The sequence below is a fragment of the Hyperolius riggenbachi genome, chromosome 7 (genome assembly GCF_040937935.1).
Source record: "Hyperolius riggenbachi isolate aHypRig1 chromosome 7, aHypRig1.pri, whole genome shotgun sequence".
Classification (NCBI taxonomy): Eukaryota; Metazoa; Chordata; class Amphibia; order Anura; family Hyperoliidae; genus Hyperolius; species Hyperolius riggenbachi.
Genome location: NC_090652.1, coordinates 163,672,998 through 163,688,962, shown reverse-complemented (window position 1 = coordinate 163,688,962; position 15,965 = coordinate 163,672,998). Strand labels below are relative to the sequence as shown.

At 46.9% G+C, this 15,965-nt stretch overlaps 1 protein-coding gene across 2 annotated transcripts in view; it reads right to left on the bottom strand.

The window, feature by feature from the left end:
* The window catches only part of TBCCD1 (TBCC domain containing 1), a 69,944-nt gene extending 55,298 nt beyond the window's left edge, over positions 1 to 14,646 (bottom strand). For both annotated transcript variants that reach the window (XM_068246893.1, XM_068246894.1), the window contains exon 1: positions 14,204 to 14,646. In XM_068246893.1, the coding sequence (XP_068102994.1) occupies positions 14,204 to 14,539 (336 nt within the window). In that variant the 5' untranslated portion in view covers positions 14,540 to 14,646. The remainder of the gene's footprint in view (positions 1 to 14,203) is intronic.
* Positions 14,647 to 15,965: the final 1,319 nt, after the last annotated feature.

Sequence of the window (15,965 nt, the reverse complement as noted above, 5' to 3'; positions counted from 1 at the left end):
CGTGTAGGGGGAAGAAAGCCCCCCCGGACATTCATAGGGACCTGAGCGTTAGTGCTGGTGTTCAAATTTCAACTCAGATTTCACAGTTTGTGTGTCTATTTAACTGTGCATTTTCATCCATTGCATATTTAATTGAAGCAAAAAAAACAAACAAACAGATGTAAAGGTGCTAATCAATGACACCATCTTAATGGTACAGTCGTACCAAATCTATCTAGTTGAAGGGTAATCTGAGTGAATGTACTTTAAGGCCTCTTTCACAGTGGGACGTTAAAGTCGCACATTATAAAAAATTATAACGCAGACTAACGCACAGCAATACAAAGTCTGTGTGACATTCACAGTGCAAATGTTGCGTTGTGTGTAACATGTACAGTGTTCTCCCCAGAGCCTATTACCCGGGCGGAGCGCCCACCAGATCTCTGTCCCCGCCCGGCTGCTGTGATTGGCCGCTTTCTGCATCATTAATTCTTTCCTCCGCACGATAGACATGACAGCTTGGAACGCAAGCAGAGACACCATCTCCGCCCTCCTCCTCAGCTCCTTCCTTCCTATCAGCAGCGTGGAAGGGCGGGGAAATCTCATAGCAGAGAGAGGAACAGGCAGACCGAGGGAACTTTCAGCTGGAGTCCGCACTGAAAAGAATGTGCGGTTTGATTTGTTATCTTTTGGTGAGTCACTCCCGCTGGCTACTACAGTGGACAGACGCTCTTCTCTTCCTCTCCCTGTCAGAGCAGCATGTACAATGCCCCCTTCCCCAGGTCCTTCAGGTCACAAGAATGTCAGAGACCTCAAAGAAGTGTGGCACATTAACATATCAGCATGTTTCTTTATTCTGGAGCATTCGGTGAGAGAGATAAGTGGTTTACAAAGGCTGTAAAAGGCAGCTTTCATTCTGCCTCCTGTGTCTCTGCACTTTATCACAAGCTGACACTTGGTTTGCTAGCTATTAACCCCAAATTGTTCAGTTCAGTTCCATCACTGTATTATCTAGCTTTCAGTATGGGCAATGGCAAAAAGTTTAGTTCAGCATTTTACATCAAGTTTAGCCTTTTTTTTTTGTCTCAGCAGTTAGTTATTTAGGTTGACAAAGACATACATCCATTGAGTTCAGACAGACTACTTGTATGTTCACAAATCACTGTGCTGTACAGAACAACTGTAGTGAGAGGTATAAGGAGGCTGCCATCTTTATTTACCCGACAGCCTCGCTGAGCCTTTGCCTATAATACTTTTAGCCATAGCCCCTGAACAAGCATGCAGCAGATCAGGTGTTTCTGACATTGTTGTCAGATCTGACAAGATTAGCTGCATGCCTGTTTCTTGTCTGATTGAGACACTACTGCAGCCAAGTAGATCAGCAGGGCTGCCATGCAATGTGTATTGTTTAAAAGGAAATAAATATAGCAGCCTCCATATTCTTCTCACTTCAGTTCCCCTTTAAACTAGCATGGCTTTTGCAAAGTCTTCGCTGGAGTTCTCACCACTCATGTCGCCTGCCCGTGTGATCAGCTTTAAGTCAGCACTCCTCTGCAACTAGTGTGTGCAGCAGCAGGAGTAACATACATTGCATGCAGGGATGGTGAATGGTGTCAGGTCATATATGTGATGATGGGGCTATGGCACTAAGGCCCCATTCACACAGGTGCTTTTCAGGGAATCCTTAGAGCTTTGCTGAACGCCAGCGAACAGAGAATCGCTATGACAAAGCTGCCCTATGGTGGCATTCACACTGCAGTTGCGATTTGTATGAGAAATGCACTGCATACAGCATTTTGTGAGTATTCGCAATGCGATTTTTGTTTCTTGAACAAGTTATCGTCCCACCCAGTAGCACTCAGTGTGATGCTGACCTCTCCCCAGCCAGTGCGATTCCCCAGCCAGTATGACCCTCACTCTCCTTTCAGCGTTTCCTTACTTTCTGACCCAGCAGCACCCTGCGTAACCTTACTTCCCCACCCGGCTACTTTTTCATGCCACCCGGCTGGAAAATATTTCTGGGGAGAACACTGATGTAGCAATATTCAGAATGTGCTGCATGCTGTGCGTTTAGCAATACATTTGCTGCGTTGTGTGTTGCACATACTCAGTAATTTTTTTTTTTTTAAATGTAACGCATGCACCGTTTTCATTCCTTCAGTATTCTACGAAAACAGCACACCAAGAGACACATAACGCAGTGCAAAATAATGTCCAATTTTATAACCTACATGCGCTGCGTTAGGGGCATGTTGTGCGACTTTAACGTCGCATCAAACGCACAGTCCCACTGTGAAAGAGGCCTAAATGGATACTTTTTAGGTAGAAGTTGTAATGTTGTGTTATTAATGGACAGAGAATCTGTACTCTAAAATTCTTACAATAAAAAGCATACCATTCTATTCATTATGTTCTCCTGGGCCACTCTGTGCTGTTTCTGCCACTCCCTGCTGCAATCCTGGCTTTTAACCTCCTTGCCGGTCTAAAAAATCCGGCAAGGAGGCAGCGCCGCACTTTTTTTTTATTTTTTTTTTTTTTAAATCATGTAGCGAGCCCAGGGCTCGCTACATGATAGCCGCTAAGCGGCGGCATCCCCCCACCCACTCCGATCGCCTTCGGCGATCAGAGTATGCAGCGAATCCCGTTGAGAACGGGATTTCCTGCAGGGCTTCCCCGGTCGCCATGGCGACCGGGCGGGATGACGTCACCGACGTCATAGACGTCAGAGGGAACCCCGATCCGCCCCTTAGCGCTGCCTGGCACTGATTGGCCAGGCTGCGCAGGGGTCTGGGGCGGGGGGGCTCGGCGAATCGGCGGCGAGCGGCGGCGATCGCGTACTACACGCAGCTAGCAAAGTGCTAGCTGCGTGTAGGGAAAAAAAATTATGCGAATCGGCCCAGCGGGGCCTGAGAAATCCTCCTGCGCAGGTTACCCCGAGCTGAGCTCGGGATAACCGGCAAGGAGGTTAATTGCCAGTTTTAGGCAGTGTTTACAAACAAAAGACATGTCTGCTTATTAGAGTGTGATAGGCTGAGAGAAGCTCAGTCTGTGACTCATACAGAGCCTGCAGGGGGCTTGGAGAGGGTGTGTATAGCTTCTATCCTATCACAAGCAGCACAGCACATTCCAGCATGAGTGCCTGAGCCCGACAAAGCCGTCAGAGGAAAGAAGATTAGATTATATAACAGAGATAATACAGCCACTGTGCAACTAGGAAAGGCTGCAGTAAGACAGACTACATTAGAACAGGTATAGGAACTTATAGGATAGAACAAATAAGCCTGAAAATTTTGTTACAGAGTCTCTTTAAAGCTAATAGAAACTGTCAGCAACAGAAACTCTCCAGTGCATCAATGAAAATAGAATTCAGCTCACAAGTTAATTCAAATATTGGGTCCAAGTTGTTTAAAGAGACTCTGTAACATGAAAAAGATCCCCTGGGGGGTACTCACCTCGGGTGGGGGAAGCCTTCGGATCCTAATGAGGCTTCCCACGCCGTCCTCTGTCCCACGGGGGTCTCGCTGCAGCCCTCTGAACAGCCGGCGACAGGCCCGACTGTAATTTCAATATTTACCTTTGCTGGCTCCAGCGGGGGCGCTGTGGCTGCTTTCCTCTCCGAACTACACGGAAATACCCGATCTCAGTCGGGTCCGCTTTACTGCGCAGGCGCCGGAAACTTGCGCCTGCGCAGTAGAGCAGATCCGACAGCGATCGGGTATTTCCGTGTAGTTCGGAGCCGACAGCCGTCAGAGCGCCTGCGCAGGAGCCAGGAAGGTAAATATTACGTCACGGCTGCACGGAGGGCTGCAGCGAGACCCCCATGGGACAGAGGACGGCGTGGGAAGCCTCATTAGGATCCGGAGACTTCCCCCACCCGAGGTGAGTACCCCCCAGGGGATTTTTTGAGGTTACAGATCCTCTTTAAAATGAAACAACACTGAACTGAGGCAGTGAGAATCCTTGTGCCAGAGCAGTAGTACTGTGCAGGTGCAGAACGCTCCCAGCGACGTGAACACAACCGGGCCACACATGCGCAGTTGGCCCCAAAGGACTTTCCAGGAAGTTGGAGGATGACGGCGTGGGAGCGATCAGCCTGGAGGTAGCCCCAGTTATGTATAGATTTTATTAATTCAGCCCCATCTCAGGTTCCCTTTAACTAGAATTAAGCTCTCAAGCCTCATTCACACATTTGAGAACTGCCGCTCATAAGAATCAGGGTTCAATCTCTAAGGCAATGGGTCAAGGTTGAGTCCTGCACAGACACGCCATGTTGTGTTGCTCTCTACACTTGTGGGTGCTATTGGCATGGCACACGATGGAGCAGGAGAGGTAAGGAAAACAAAATGCCTCAACATGCACCAAGAAAAGATCATCTTGCAGACCAGATATCTCACTGACGCATTGGAACTGCTGTACACACACTAAAATATTGGCAAAGGCAGTCCCAACAGCCTCCTTGGCTGAAAACCATATAACCTGTGTGTAAAGCTTTGGGTAAGTTCACACTATGCGCACTGTGTTGCATGTGATTGCACTGCTCATATAGTTGTATGGGCAAGTTCACATCTCTGCATTGTAATGGATCACATTATCCTAAAGCACTTTCTACCAGTGGCGTAGAAACAGTGGGTGCAAAGGTTGAGACCGCCTCGGGCCCTTGGTGCCATCCCTCAATCACAGTATTCTCTCTTTATTGGTCCTGATCTGATAATATTCACTTCTATAGATACTTTGAATAGTAGTAATCCTTAAAATGTTCCCCTGTCCCCTTTTTGCCCCTCCGACACTGTGGTTGTCCTTAGTTTTGCTGCGTCATATCAATTAGTGCTTAGGGGGCCCCAATTTCAAACTTGCATCAGGACCCACAGCTTCGCCACTGCTTTCGACATAGCATTCCCTACAAAAACCCAAACAGAACAGGAAAATCGCACTGTGCATTGCGTCGCATACAAAGAAAAGTACACTTCAGGGCTCTTTTCCGCTATGAAACGCGATCACGATTGTAATCGAACGCAATCGTGTTTCAAATTCCACTATGCGTTTGAGCTACTAAACTCAGTTTAATAGAGCTCAATCGCATTTAACCACTTGCCGACCGCCCCCAGCCGATGGGCGGCGGCAAAGACTGGGCGTTAACGACCGTAATACGCCCATCGGCGGAGGCAGGCGTAGTTACGCGGCGATCGCGTCATTCGTGACGCGATCAGCCGCCGGCGACTGGCTCCGCCCCCCTCGCGCTGTAACCCGCCGGCCGTTCGGAAGCGCCGGCGGGTTACTAGCACCCGGATCGCCGCATGTAAATAGTATAATAGGCTTTGTAATGTATACAAAGCCTATTATACTGGCTGCCTCCTGCCCTGGTGGTCCCAGTGTCCGAGGGACCACTAGGGCAGGCTGCAGCCACCCTAATCTGCACCCAAGCACACTGATTTCCTCCCCGCCCCCTGATCACCCACAGCACCCCTCAGACCCCCCCCCCCCCCTGCCCACCCCCTAGACCACTGTTTGCACCCAATCACCCCCCTAATCACCCATCAATCACTCCCTGTCATTTTCTGTCAACGCTATTTTTTTTAACCCTAAACTGCCCCCTGCTCCCTCCTGATCACCCCCCCACCCCTCAGATTCTCCCCAGACCCCCCCCCCCCTGTGTACTGTATGCATCTATCCCCCCTGATCACCTGTCAATCACCCATCAATAACCCCCTGTCACTGCCACCCATCAATCAGCCCCTAACCTGACCCTTGCGGGCAATCTGATCACCCACCCACACCAATAGATCGCCCGCAGATCCGACATCAGATCACCTCCCAAGTGCAGTGTTTACATCTGTTCTCTCCTCTAAACACCCACTAATTACCCATCAATCACCCCCTATCACCTCCTGTCACTGTTACCCATCAGAATAGACCCTAATCTGCCCCTTGCAGGCACCCAATCACCCGCCCCACACGCTCAGATTGCCCTCAGCCACCACCTTATCAATTCGCCAGTGCATTATTTACATCTGTTCTTCCCTGTAATAACCCACTGATCACCTGTCAATCACCTATCAATCACCCATCAATCATCCCCTGTCACTGCCACCCATCAATTACCCCCCTGTCACTGCCACCCATCAATCAGCCCCTAACCTGCCCCTTGCGGGCAATCTGATCACCCACCCACACACTCAGATTGCCCCAGACCTACCCTCAGATCACCTCCAAAGTGCATGGTTTACATCTGTTCTGCCATCTAATCACCCACTGATCACCCATCAATCAGCCCCTGTCACTGATACCCATCAGATTAGACCCCTATCTGCCCCTAGGGCACCCAATCACCTGCCCACACCCTCAGAACCCACCCCTTATCACCTCGCCAGTGCATTGCTTGCATCTATTTCCCCCCTCTAATCACACCTTGAGACACCCATCAATCACCTCCTGTCACCACCTGTCACCCCCTAGCACACCTACCCATCAGATCAGGCCCTAATTTGCCCCGTGTGGGCTCCTGATCACTCGGCCAAACCCTCAGACCCCCTTCCGATCACCTCCCCAGTGCATTGATTGCATCTATTTTCCCCTCTAACCACCCCCTGAGACACCCATCAATCACCTCCTGTCACCCCCTAGCACTCCTATCCATCAGATCAGGCCCAATACAATACAATACAATAACATTTCTATAGCGCTTTTCTCCCATAGGACTCAAAGCGCTTAGGCTCTCTCAGATTCAGTAATTAGTAGGATGAAGTATTCACACAACAAAAGTTATATTTCTGCAAATGCCAGACTGAACAGGTGGGTTTTCAGTCTGGATTTAAACACGTCCAGGGATGGGGCTGTCCTGATCTGTTGAGGTAAGGAGTTCCAAAACGTAGGGGCAGCATGACAGAAGACTCTGGGACCAAAAGTTTCTAAGTGGACTCTGGGTATGACTAGATTATTAGAACCTGTGGATCTGAGAATGCGGGGATTGCTTCGCAGCTGTAACATATCTTTCATGTATCCAGGGCCCAGATTATTCAGGGATTTAAATGTCAGTAGGCCGATCTTGAATAGGACCCTCCATTCTATAGGTAGCCAGTGAAGGGAATGCAGGACTGGCGTTATGTGGCAGTGACGGGGTTGGTTGGTTAGCAGTCTGGCAGCAGTATTCTGTATCAGCTGTAGGCGGTACAAGTCCTTTTTTGGAAGGCCAGTGTAGAGAGCAATGCAGTAGTCCAGTCGGGATGTGATGAAGGCGTGGACTAAGGTTGGCAGATCTTCTGGGGGTATGAGGTGCTTGATTTTTGCAATGTTCTTCAGGTGAAAATAGGATGATTTCACCACAGCAGAGATTTGAGTTCTGAAGTTTAAATCCCCATCAATTAGAACTCCCAGGCTACGCACATGATCAGAGCTGCGTAGATCCGTGCCTCCTATTCCCAGTGGTGAAGACTGCAAGTTAAGTTGTTTTGTTATCATGCTCTGCCCTCCAATCAGAAGGACTTCAGTTTTGTCTGCATTTAGTTTCAGCCAGTTGTCATTCATCCATTGCTGTAGTTCACGTAAGCAGGCGTTTATAGTTAGAGTTGGGTCTGTCACACCAGGCTTGAAGGAAAGATATAGTTGGGTGTCGTCTGCATAGCAGTGGTATGTCAGGCCATGTTTTTGGATTAGTTTTCCCAACGGTAGCATGTAAATCGTGAAAAGCAGGGGAGAGAGGATTGAGCCCTGGGGCACCCCATACTTAAGTGTTACAGGGGTGGACAGGAAGGGCCCCATAGACACTTTGTGGGTTCTGCCACTCAAGAAGGATTGAAACCACTGAAGTACTATGCCATCAATGCCGCAGTATTCCTGTAGCCTGTTTATCAAGATGTCATGGTCAACTGTGTCAAAGGCTGCAGAAAGGTCTAGCAGTATGAGGATCGAGCACTCTCCTCTGTCTCTTGCCATGAGCAGGTGGTTGCATATTTGGATGAGGGCAGTTTCAGTGCTGTGGTGTTTCCTGAAGCCAGACTGGAATGGGTCATAACTGTTATTTTGTAGGATTCTGGCTTCTAGCTGGAGGTATACAGCTTTTTCAATTAGCTTTCCCAGAAAGGGGAGGTTAGAGACAGGTCTGTAGCTGGTCATTGCATCTGGGTCCAGGGAGGGTTTTTTGAGGAGAGGCCTGATGATTGCTTCCTTCAGTAAAGCAGGAAATATCCCTGATTGTAAGGAACAGTTAACAATTTTGAGGAATACCGGTACGAACAGGTCGGGGCAGTTCAACATGAACTGTGTTGGGCCAGGATCCAGGTCACAGGTAGTTAGGCGGACGTGAAGGAGGATGCTTGATGTGACTTCTTCATCAATTTCTTTGAAGTTTGACCAAGGTGTTACATTGTCTCTGCTAATGGTCTTCGGCGCTATATTAGGCTCAGATGCTGTAAGTTGGATGGCGGACCTTATAGCGGAGACTTTGTCTGTGAAGAAATGGGCAAATTGGTCACAGAGGTCCTTTGAAGACTCGATATTAAGTTTTTGACATGCTGGGTTGCAGAGTTTTTCCACTGTGCGGAACAGTTGGGCTGGTTTGTTAACTGCATTTGCAATCTCTTGTGATAGAAAGGATGATTTTTTTCCCGTGATTACCTTTTGGTAGCTCTTCAAGTGGAAGATTAAGGCATGTTTGTCTTCTGGGGACTGAGATTTGCGCCACAGCCTCTCAAGTTTTCGGCCTTGTCTTTTCAGCTCTTTTATAGCGTTATCAAACCACTGTGCATGATGGTGTGGAGTAAGATATTTGGTGCGCAGAGGAGCAATGGTCTCAAAGGTGGAGGACACACATTTGTTGTATTTAAACACCAGAGTATCAGGGTCCAAGCTGGAGTCAGTCAATTCATCAAAGCTAAGGTTATCTCGGATATGTTGAGGTGTTAGCCCTTTTAAGCGGCAATATTTTATTTGATTCTTGACCTGGTGTTTGACGGCTGGTATTGAGAGGGAGAAGTGGATAGTGTGATGGTCTGACCAGGCAACAGGATTAATTTCCACATTGGCTATTGACAGCCCAGTATGGAATATAAGGTCCAGAGTGTGACCTTTCCTGTGAGTAGCAGAGCTGATTGATTGGAGGAAGCCCAGTTCATGTAAGGCACGAGGTAGCTCTTTTCCAAATTGTGAGGAGTCGTCGTCCACCCATGTATTGAAATCTCCAAGAACAATCCATCTGGGGTGTTCCAGTGTTAGGTTGCATAGGAGGTCTACAAGTTCCTCAAGGAAGTCTGAGTATTTTTCTGGTGGGCGGTAGATCAGCAATATGTTAATGTTTTCCTCAGCTGAAAGTTGCACCCCCAAGCATTCAAACGAGTTGGTAGGACCTACAGTAAGTAGTCTGATTTTCAAAGCTGATCTAAAGCAAAGTGCAACCCCTCCTCCCCTGCGTTCTTTCCTGTTGCAGTATATCACGGAATAGTTTGTTGGCACAGCTGCCTCCAGGGTGGGGCCAACAGGTTCAGAAAGCCAGGTTTCAGTCAGGCAGGCCAGATCAGAAGACTCTATTAGATCATGTATGATTGCTGTTTTGTTGTTTATTGATCTGACGTTGCAGAGGACAGCCTTGATGGGGCTACCCTGGGAGCTGAGGTCTGAGATTGAGGACTCCAGGAGGGAACAGTCTCCAGATGTGTGGCTGTCATCTCTGCTGGATTGTGCTGGAGCTATTAGGGTTGTTGGCTGGGTGTACTCTGTAGATTTTGTCACAAAGTTATTTTGGTTCTGCAGTGAATAACGTCTTTTCCCACGTCCCCTGGATCCTCTCTTTGTCTTTCTGTAGATTCCAACAGACTTGAGTAGAATTATTGTTGATTTGTCAATTGGATATATATTTCTTGGTTGGTATACAGCTAGAAGTGTCTGTGCTGAATATTGATGTTTACACATTAGGATGGACAAGAGACAGCTCAGGGCTCCTGCTAAGAAAGGCCCTATTTAAAGTCAAGGTGTGAACTTTCACGGCTGTGGCTGGTATCCTGCAGAGATCAAAGGGCCTGTATAGACTGAATTGTCCTTACACAGAGATGTATGGATGGACAGCATGGATTTGAAAACACAGTCCTTTGTTTAGGAGTTTGAAGATATAATATATAATATATGTAGAAAAATACAACCTGTCATCTAAGAGGCCACCCTGCTTATGACCGGTTCCACAAAATTTGCCCCCCTCATAGACCACCTGTCATCAAAATTTGCAGATGCTTATACCCCTGAACAGTCATTTTGAGAAATTTGGTTTCCAGACTACTCACGGCTTTGGGCCCGTAAAATGCCAGGACAGTATAGGAACCCCACAAGTGACCTCTTTTTAGAAAAGTTCTAGACGAGTTCATAGAAGACTAATTTTTGTCAAAAGTTAGCGGAAATTGATTTTTATTGTTTTTTTCACAAAGTGTCATTTTTCACTAACTTGTGACAAAAAATAAAATCTTCTATGAACTCACCATACACCTAACGGAATACCTTGGGGTGTCTTCTTTCTAAAATGGGGTCACTTGTGGGGTTCCTATACTGCCGACATTTTAGGGGCCCTAAACCGCGAGGAGTAGTCTAGAAAACAAATGCCTCAAAATGACCTGTGAATAGGACGTTGGGCCCCTTAGCGCACCTAGGCTGCAAAAAAGTGTCACACGTGGTATCGCCGTACTCAGGAGAAGTAGTATAATGTGTTTTGTGGTGTATTTTTACACATACCCATGCTGGGTGGGAGAAATCTCTCTGTAAATGGACAATTGTGTGTAAAAAAAAAAAAAATCAAACAATTGTCATTTACAGAGATATTTCTCCCACCCAGCATCTGTATGTGTAAAAATACACCACAAAACACATTATACTACTTCTCCTGAGTAAGGCGGTACCACATGTGTGGCAATTTTTTGCACCCTAAGTGCGCTAAGGGGCCCAAAGTCCAATGAGTACCTTTAGGATTTCACAGGTCATTTTGCGACATTTGGTTTCAAGACTACTCCTCACGGTTTAGGGCCCCTAAAATGCCAGGGCAGTATAGGAACCCCACAAATGACCCCATTTTAGAAAGAAGACACCCCAAGGTATTCCGTTAGGAGTATGGTGAGTTCATAGATTTTATTTTTTGTCACAAGTTAGCGGAAATTGATTTTGTGTTTTTCACAAAGTGTCATTTTCCGCTAACTTGTGACAAAAAATAAAATCTTCTATTAACTCACCATACTCCTAACGGAATACCTTGGGGTGTCTTCTTTCTAAAATGGGGTCATTTGTGGGGTTCCTATACTGCCCTGGCATTTTAGGGGCCCTAAACCGTGCGGAGTAGTCTTGAAACCAAATGTCGCAAAATTACCTGTGAAATCCTAAAGGTGCTCATTGGACTTTGGGCCCCTTAGCGCAGGTAGGGTGCAAAAAAGTGCCACACATGTGGTATCGCCGTACTCAGGAGAAGTAGTATAATGTGTTTTGGGGTGTATTTTTACACATACCCATGCTGAGTGGGAGAAATATCTCTGTAAATGGACAATTGTGTGTAAAAATAATCAAAAAAATTGTCATTTACAGAGATATTTCTCCCACCCAGCATGGGTATGTGTAAAAATACACCCCAAAACACATTATACTACTTCTCCTGAGTACGGCAATACCACATGTGTGGCACTTTTTTGCAGCCTAACTGCGCTAAGGGGCCCAAAGTCCAATGAGCATCTTTAGGCTTTACAGGGGTGCTTACAATTAGGCACCCCCAAAATGCCAGGACAGTGAACACACCCCACAAATGACCCCATTTTGGAAAGTAGACACTTCAAGGTATTCAGAGAGGAGCACAGTGAGTCCGTGGCAGATTTCAATTTTTTTTTGTCGCAAGTTAGAAGAAATGGAAACTTTTTTTTTTTTGTCACAAAGTGTCATTTTCCGCTAACTTGTGACAAAAAATAAAGGTACTTATCCGTTAGCCGGGCGCATCCTCTAGGTGGCGACAAAACGCCACCAGAGTTACATCTTTCCCTACTATCCATGTCGGCCTGGAGGGGGAATAGTAATTAGCGCCACCTGCCGGATGCGCCCGGCTAACAGATAAGTACCAAAATAAAATCTTCTATGAACTCACCATGCCTCTCACTGAATACTTTGGGATGTCTTCTTTCCAAAATGGGGTCATTATGGGGGTATTTATACTATCCTGGAATTTTAGCACCTCATGAAATATGACAGGTGGTTAGAAAAGGCAGGGATGCTTCAAAATGGGAAAATTCACTTTTGGCACCATAGTTTGTAAACGCTATAACTTTTACCCAATCCAATATACATACACTGAATTTTTTTTTTTTAAATCAAAGACATGTAGCAGAATAACTTTCGTGCTCAAATGTATAGGAAATTTTAACTTTATTTGAAAAATGTCAGCACAGAAAGTTGAAAAAGTCATTTTTTTGACCAAATTCACGTCTTTTTTGACGAATATAATAAAAAGTAAAACTCGCAGCAGCAATAAAATAGCACCGAAAGAAAGCTGTATTAGTGACAAGAAAAGGAGGTAAAATTCATTTAGGTGGTAGGTTGTATGAGCGAGCAATAAACCGTGAAAGCTGCACTGGTCTGAATGGAAAAAAAGGCTCTGGTCCTTAAAGAGACTCCGTAACAAAAATTACATCCTGTTTTTTTTCATCCTACAAGTTCAAAAAGCTATTCTAATGTGTTCTGGCTTACTGCAGCACTTTATACTATCACTGTCTCTGTAATAAATCAATGTATCTTTCCCCTGTCAGACTTGTCGGGCTGTGTCTGGAAGGCTGCCAAGTTCTTCAGTGTTGTGGTTCTGCTATGGACTCCCCCTTCCAGGCCCCTCTATGCACACTGCCTGTGTGTTATTTAGGATTAGAGAAGCTTCTCTCTTCTCTTTTACAAGCTGGATAAATCGTCCTCTGAGCTGGCTGGCCTTTCACATACTGAAGAATTACAGACAAGGGCAAAGCTGTTTGCCGGAAGAAACAAGCAGCCTGAAAAAGAACCCGAGGTGTGTTTAAAGAATGTTATCTGCATACAGAGGCTGGATCTGCCTATACAGCCCAGCCTCTGTTGCTATCCCAAACCCCACTAAGGTCCCCCTGCACTCTGCAATCCCTCATAAATCACAGCCGTGCTGTGAGGCTGTGTTTACATCTGTAGTGTCAGTCTCAGCTGCTCCTCCGCCTCCTGCATAGCTCCGGTCCCTGCCCCCATCCCTTCCCTCCAATCAGCAGGGAGGGATGGGATGCAGGCGGGGACTGGAGTTCTGCAGGAAGTGGGGAGAGCAGCAGACTGACACTATAGAGATAAACACAGCCAGCTCTGACAAGCTGTTTGTCAGCAGCGTGGCTGTGATTTATGAGGGATTGCAGAGTGCAGGGGGACCTTAGGGGGGTTTGGGATAGCAACAGAGGCTGGGCTGTATAGGCAGATCGAGCCTCTGTATGCAGATAATATTCTTCAAACCCACCTCGGGTTCTCTTGAAACTTCAGTGCATGAGAACGGGGAAAGAAACACACAAATGATCTCTTGAGATTCAAAAGGAAGGCTGTATACAGCCTGCTTGTGTATGGATGTATTTTCTATGTGTGGACATACTGTACATCAACCTACTTCCTGTTTTGGTGGCCATTTTGTTTATAAACAAACTTTTTAAAACTGTTTTTAACCACTTTTAGTGCGGCGAGGAGCGGCGAAATTGTGTCAGAGGGTAATAGGAGATGTCCCCTAATGCACTGGTATGTTTACTTTTGTAGAGACTGTATACTTAACCAGAAAGGCCTCCTCAAATTATAACTAATATATCTTTATCAATATGTGGGCAGCAAGGTGGCGTAGTGGTTAGTGCTCTCGCCTTGCAAGCGCTGGGTCCCCAGTTCGAATCCCAGCCAGGTCAACATCTGCAAGGAGGAGTTTGTATGTACTCCCCGTGTCTGTGTGGGTTTCCTCCGGGCACTCCGGTTTCCTCCCACATCCCAAAAACATACAGATAAGTTAATTGGCTTCCCCCCAAAAAATTGGCCCTAGACCATACATGCACTACACGATACATACATACGACTATGGTAGGAACTAGATTGTGAGCCCCTCTGAGGGACAGTTAGTGACAAGACAATATAGTCTGTACAGCGCTGCGTAATAATTCGGCGCTATATAAATACATAAATAAAATAAATAAATATGTATCTATTTCCTACTCTCATCATAATGCACTGAAACTTGTAGAGAATTTACCCTGTTCTTCAGTCTGTCATATTCTTCCACTGATCTGCAGCTTGAAACTGCCTCAGCCCACTCCAGGCTCTTTGGCGGGCTCCGTTCAGACAAGCAATGAAACGCCTCGAAATAGAGCCAGGCCGTATCCTCTGCCAGCTGCAGCTTGCCGCAGGCAATGTGCCGCCACGAAGGCCACCTGAGGCGCGGATAGCAGCCGTCCGAAGAGCGGGTTCTCACGTACGTAGCCATCTTCCGTAGGTAATGCAGGCTGAACTTGGCCGGAGGAGGAAACTGCAGAACTCCGATCAGAAATGGATCCGTCCTCGCCCACATCTGTACTCTGTACAACTCCATTACGGCTCAGACATTAGTAACATCCACAACTTGCCGCCGCACTCCGGCCCGGCGAGGACTTGCCTCTCAACTACAGTGGCAGTGGCAGGGCGTGATGGGAAACCAAGGAGACGCCGGGGCGGAGAGAGGGGGGCGGCCGGGGAGGCGGGAGCAGGAGGAACAAGGAGGAAGCCAATGCCATGCAGGCAAATCGTAACCGAAGTACCTGTACCCTCACAGCGAAGATAAGCATGTTCTTTGTGGAAACATCCGCAATATTGCTCACATATTTATAATCGATTATAATCTCGCCCTAAAAAGACATGCTGCAAAAGAGGAACTACGATCGAGGATAATTTTGGTATTATACTGAACAAATAAATATCACACCCTAAAAAACAAACAAACAGTGCAGAGCATCATGCTTACACTGGGGATTCATTATGAAGTGCCATCAGCTTGATTGTCACTTTATACATAACTAGATAGTTTTCACTATTATTGCTTAGATAAAGGTCCAGAGTGTACAGAAGAGAACAGTCAGAGCATACATTTGAAATCCGCACCTGTAGACTTGGGCGCAGGATACAGCCGACATATGGCTGATCCTGCTTCTGCACAAGTCCGGGCCGTATTACTATTCCCCCTCCAGGCCGCCATGGATAGTGGGGGAATGATATAATTTGGCTTCCAGCGATTGCTGGAGGCCAAATTATTGTTTTTTAAGCAACCTCGGCTCTGTCTTGTGACGGCGCCGACTTTACTCACTGAGCGCCACTCAGTTGTGATTCCTGTTATAGTCTATGGCTGTGCCCAAATCTAGCAGCGCCGAAAAGCACTGCTCCGCAGTCAGAAGATCTGATCTCTACTTTTGCTACAGATCCCCAACAAAAAAAGGGTACTTACCTATTATCCTGTCTGGAAAGTTTGGCAGCTTTTTGTTAAAGTTCTGTTTGATCCTCTAGCCAGATCTAACCATTTTTGGAAAGCTGAAAGTCCCGGCTTTCCTTTGCACTGGGTCCCGAGTTAATGCGATGACCCATTCCCAAGTTAGGGGAGGTTTGGGGGATGGGTGTCGCCTGCACTTTGCTGCAGAGAGCACAGTGGAATTGAGTCTCCTGCCCATGCCAGTAAAGGTAGCCATACACTGGTCGATTTGCCATCAGATTCGACCAACAAATAGATCCCTCTCTGATCAAATCTGATCAGAGAGGGATCGTATGGCTGCCTTTACTGCAAACAGATTGTGAATCGATTTCAGCATGAAACCGATCACAATCTGTGAAGCTGCCGCCCACCTGCCTGCCAGCTATACATTACCTGATCTGGCCTGCGCGACTTCCCTGGTCTCCGCTGTTCTCTTCTCCGAGCTAGTCTCCGGTCCGGCTGGCTTGCTTCACTGAACATCCTGTCCAGGGGAAGTTTGAACAGTAGAGGGCGCTCTAAT